The sequence below is a fragment of the Eurypyga helias genome, unplaced genomic scaffold (genome assembly GCF_000690775.1).
Source record: "Eurypyga helias isolate BGI_N326 unplaced genomic scaffold, ASM69077v1 scaffold45250, whole genome shotgun sequence".
In the NCBI taxonomy this organism is placed as follows: domain Eukaryota; kingdom Metazoa; phylum Chordata; class Aves; order Eurypygiformes; family Eurypygidae; genus Eurypyga; species Eurypyga helias.
In genome coordinates this window covers 2,251-7,875 of record NW_010224604.1, presented here as the reverse complement: position 1 = coordinate 7,875, position 5,625 = coordinate 2,251, and the positions used below count along the sequence as shown (strand labels likewise).

Sequence of the window (5,625 nt, the reverse complement as noted above, 5' to 3'; positions counted from 1 at the left end):
TGGCTGTCTCTCTCACACCCCACTCGTCTCCCCACTCCGGGTTCTCCTTATTCTCCTCTCTTAAATATGTTGATCACAGAGGTGCTTACAGGTGCTGACTGGCTTGGCTGTGCCCAGAGGTGGGTCCAACTTGGAGCTGGGGAAGCTTCCAGCAGCTTCTCACAGCAGCCAACCCTGTGGCCTCTCCCCAGTGCCGAAACCCTGCCACAAAGACCTAACACAAACTTGAACTAGTTACTGTGTCGAGGTGGTATACTTGTCCCTACCATGAATCACATGCATTTTAATACCCACCAGTTTGGTGAGTGTGGATGGTCATAACTGTGCGAGCTCGGACTTTACAAATATACCTGTTACAGCTTTCATGTTCATGAGTTTTGTTTTAAAGAATACTTCATCTTGAGCAGTTGAATTTGGGAAGGGAAAATGCCTGCATATTCAATTATCTGCTTGCTTATTAATTGTAATTACTTGAATGTTACCTATTGATAGGAAGGTGCAAAACATGAAATGCATCCATTTACCAAATAAAGTGAAATTGCATGAATTTATTTCAAAAACATTTTTCTTAGAATAATTTTCATGACCACCAAAATTCTGTTCTCTTTTTTTTTATTCCAGAATCGAATGGAAGAAAGCAAAGCACTCTTTAGGACAATTATTACATATCCATGGTTCCAGAACTCTTCAGTCATCTTGTTCTTAAATAAAAAAGATCTCTTAGAGGAGAAAATTATGTACTCTCATCTAGTTGATTATTTTCCAGAGTATGATGGTAAGTATAGTGACATCAGAACTCAAGCTCTATTTACACTGCATTAATGACAGAATGTAATAGCCTTGTCCAAATGCTAGACAGATAGATCCTTTGATATATTTTTCTCTTAAAAAAAAAAAAAGGTGTTTTATGATTTTTAATCTTTTTCATTTTAAAAATATGATTGAATTATTGTGTGATTCTGCCTGGTTTTCATGTTGCACTGGAATTAATTGTGGGTAGGATGGCAGAACCTTTCATGCAAAATTGTTGACTTTTAGGTGAGTGTTGTAATATTAGCAATGGACCACATTCAGCCCTTTTTCATAAGTTGGAGTGAAGGTTTAAACTGAAGTTTAAAACACAAAAAGAAATAAAAATGTATTCCTCACCTTTACACATTGTCTCCTGTACTCTCTTTTTTGAGATTTGATTTTGTGTAAGGCTGAATATCTGAGGAGAAATATCGTAAGCTTTCTGTGGCACTCAGAGAAACCAATACCACTCCTTCCACCCTTTTGTTGTACCTCTTTTTTTCCTTTATTTTAATTCTGCATTATTTATATGAAGCTTAGTGTGCTTGTCCATGAAAAGATTTTGTGGATTCTACAGTTGTTTCTACTGAAACTCTACTTCAGAAAGTTCTCCTGAGCCAAAAAGATAAGTATTTCGAGGTAGTGGAGTGGAGATCAAGGTCTAAAGAAAGAAATGCTCATTTTTTTTTTTTTTAAATAAAATCTTGTTTTGTTCCTCTTGGGAGTGAATAACATATTTGAAAGCTGAATAAAAGATTAAATATCTCTTATTCAAATATGGAGAGTAAAAATAGATAAAACTTATATTTTGTTTCCTGTTTAAGTATTTGACCGTATTATTTATGAATCAGTGTACGTTTAGTTTCATAGTGCTCTGCAGAAGAGTAGTTGAATAGAAATGTTCTCGTTCTTTTGAGTTTACTTCACATGGCAATTTCCTTAGATGACATCCTGGAGGTGAGAAGAATACAGTGTGCTCTGTTACCACCACTCAAGTGATGATAGAGCCTGTGTTAAATGCTCGTCCAGAAAAAATGGACAAAACTCAGCCACTCACCTCAGAAACTCTGTTTCTCTTGTCTTTCACCATTTGTGAGTGAGAAAAAGGTTATAGACTGGTAGGGCTGTTGGATTCAAGACCTGGAAGGCTTCAAGAGTCTTCGTCTCTTAATTCTGCAGATCTTGCTGGACTTAACTCCATAGACATTATGGTTTGGTTTATTTTGATTTGATTTCTTCGGGTGGCAGGGTGGGGTCTGTGGCTTGCCGAGGTCACCATGTCATTCCCACTTCTGTCCCAGCACAGTGGGAATATGGGAGATGGGAAGATTTAAGGAAAGAATCGGAATTAGGTATTTTTCAGCTGGATGACTTCTTCCGTCCATTTTCTTGCACACTGGAGAAAGTAGCATCAGGATGAGACCTGCTATCCAGGATGGCACATTGGACTGATTAAATTAAACTGAGCAGTTCTGCTGCACGATGTATTGTAGCAGGATTGGAAGGGGGGCTGATGGGTACTCAGGGATCAGTGTGAAGACATGAAGACATCCATGAGTGGCTGGTACTTGAAGACTGACTCAGACTGGAATGAAGGGATAGGAGAAGGAGAGAGGGCAAAGACAAAGAGGGGCCGTACTTGGGAGGAAGAGAAAAATATTAATGTAGTACTTCTCGTATAGAATCATAGAATCATAGAATGGTTTGGGTTGGAAGGGACCTTAAAGATCATCTAGTTCCAACCCCCCTGCCATGGGCAGGGACACCTTCCACTAGACCAGGTTGCTCAAAGCCTCATCCAGCCTGGCCTTGAACACTTCCAGGGATGGGGCATTCCCAGCTTCTCTGGGCAACCTGTTCCAGTGCCTCACCACCCTCTCTGTGAAGAATTTCTTCCTGATATCTAATCTAAACCTCCCTGATTTCAATTTGTACCCATTACTCCTTGTCCTGTCACTACAGGCTCTTGTAAAAAGTCCTCTCCCAGTACCCTTGTAGGCCCCCTTCAGATACTGGAAAGCTGCAATGAGGTCTCCTCGGAGCCTCCTCTTCTCCAGGCTGAACAAGCCCAATTCTTGCATCTATATGTTGTATAGATCTTGAATATATCATGTAGAGACACTCTTCAAGGACTGCTTAGGGAGCAGTGGACAAGAAACCTACCGATGTACGTGGCAGTTCTTTTGCAATTCTTACTTGGATCACAACCACTTTGCAGTCTAAACATCAACTCGTTCATTTTTTTTTCTAAATTCCTATGGTACTAAACATTCTTTCTAACCTCAGTTTTCCATACTTGAACTATAGTCAAACAAAAATTAAATTACACAATAGTAGAGGTGTGATTAGGTAAGCAACTTCGGATGCAGGCTTTGAATAGCACAGTAGATTTTGAGTGAGCACTGTGGCTAGCTACTCCGAAAATTTTGAGAAAATTCTAGGAAGTTGTCTAAAACAGTAGTTTATTTTGAAGTAATCATTGCCTTTGAAAGGCTAAGTGTTTTCTTCACAAGTATTGCAGACTTACAAGTAAGCTTATGAACTGTTTATGTCCTTAAAGCTCAGAAATGTGTAATCTGTATAAGTGCATGGACGTACATGTATGTTCATGTGTATACACCCATATATTGCAGAATCTTACTCCCCCTCCCCATGGATTTGCAGCACACCAGAAAGTATGTGATTTTTCTTCCATGCATGCCCTACCTAAATTTTATGGAGATATCCAAATGGGAAATGTTGGCAATTGTAAACTTCTTAATTGTACACTGTTGCAAACCAGGTTTATTATCCAGCTGTTGAAAAATAGGTGGGCATGTGCTAACCCCCAAAGCACAGGTTTCATAACTGCTGATGGACAGAGCTACATGTAACAGCTGAACGTCGGTATTTATATTGCTGTGTAAAAAAAACAGGACTAATGAAGAGAATAGGAAGAGGAGACAGCACAGAAAACGTGTGTGTTTCTGTTCCAGAAACAGGAAAACAGGGCAATAATGGCCTTTGGAAACAGTGCTGAATTCAGCAGCTTGTGGCTGATGTTCTTACTTCTGCACTGCTCTTTTGGATGTGAACATGAATGAATCCTCACTGTTCCAGGCTGGAAGTTATTACTTTACCTTCTGTAAAGCTGAACACGTGGTTTGGTTACATGGGCTCTTTATCTTTCTGAGAATTATAACCTTAATTTAGATCTGATAGGATCGTTATCATACATAATTTAGATAACAAGTGATCTGTTAGAGCATGAGCCAGTTGCAATCAGCCAGCTTCAGCTGGAGAGCATATGCATTCTGTTATCACTGCAGTAAATGAAGTTCTGTTGATGGTGGTGTCAGACCAGTTCAGGATATAACTCCACTGTGCTACCTATTAAAATCCTTATAAAACTACTAAATGTTGCAGTGCTAAAGCACTTAAGTATTATTTAAATATAGTAGTTGTAGACTGAGCATTCACCAATTCTATTAACATTTTAAAAGATTTATTAGTATAGCTGATTTTTCGTTTTTCATTCTGTGCAGTTATATGTAAACGACCTGTTTTAAACATTATCCAATGAAAGAAAGACGATAGTCCGCAGGAAAAGAGGAGCTTTAATATGGTACCTCTGACTTAATGAACTTCTGAAATTTCCTTCCATCCTTATTTTTCACAGTTCTTACCAGGAAGAAAGTAGCCACTCTATGATAGAGTTGATTAGGAAGAAGTTCCCCGTCTCCACTTACATGAGGACCACAGACTGACCCTTTCTTGTTTTCAGTTAAAGAAGTTCAAATATTGAATCGTCTTCAAGAAAACTGACTTTCTCTTCTTAATTAACAGGACCACAGCGGGATGCACAAGCAGCACGAGAGTTCATCCTGAAGATGTTCGTAGACCTGAACCCAGACAGTGACAAAATTATCTACTCGCACTTCACGTGCGCTACAGACACAGAGAACATCCGCTTCGTCTTTGCTGCTGTCAAGGACACGATCCTACAGTTAAACCTGAAGGAGTACAACCTGGTCTAACTGTGCCTAGGAGGCCCTCCAAAACCAACTTTGTGTGATTAAAGATAAACAAGAGGGACTGTATTATCTGTGAAAACAATTTGCATAATACTAATTTATTGCTGGCCTGGACTCTGTGAATGTCCACAGAGTTTGTAGTTAATATTATGATTTTATTTAAACTATATGGAGGAAAACCAAAAGATGCTGAAGTACATTCACAGCACATTTCCTCATTTTTTAGGCAAAACCTTGTAACTCAATGTGTTTTAAATTCTCAGTTGTACATTTACAAAAGATACCAGTTTTTTGCTATTGAAGCAAAATCAAGCTGGTTTCCTCTTTCCCTGGCCCATTCTCTCTCCCTCCTTCCCCTCCTTCCTTATCTTTTATGAGGTACAATGGCCTTTTTTTCCCAGTTGCATTCCTGGGTGAAATATTTTCTGTTGAGTGATTTGGTCAGAAAAATACCATCATCAGAAATTAAGTCATCAGTCATTCTACTTTGACAGTATGTACTTTCTCTGAAGGATCAAAAGTACTGATACTATGATTTTTGAGTTCTTGACATGGGTATCTTAGTTCTGTCTTCACTTTTGGGACTAGAATATTGGGATTGCAAAACAGAATTGCAGTTGTCTAAGGATATTAAATTTAACCATATTTTCACAGTTTGGAACAGTGCACAGAAGACAGTAGTGAAATAATTAAGACACAACCTGGGATGTACGTGGAATATATTAGAATCTCTTTTTAATTGCCATGTGCCATTTTTTCTCTCCTCTTTTATTCACAAATGCCAAACAGAAATGTCATAGACACTACACTTTCCCCAGTG

At 38.7% G+C, this 5,625-nt stretch overlaps 1 protein-coding gene across 1 annotated transcript; it reads left to right on the top strand.

Moving 5' to 3' along the window:
* Positions 1 to 624: 624 nt before the first annotated feature.
* Positions 625 to 5,296, top strand: LOC104505710 (guanine nucleotide-binding protein G(q) subunit alpha-like; the record flags this gene model as incomplete). Its single annotated transcript, XM_010146397.1, has 2 exons — positions 625 to 775; positions 4,618 to 5,296. Coding segments are annotated over 2 exons (342 nt in total), but the record flags the coding sequence as incomplete, so codon positions are not given.
* Positions 5,297 to 5,625: the final 329 nt, after the last annotated feature.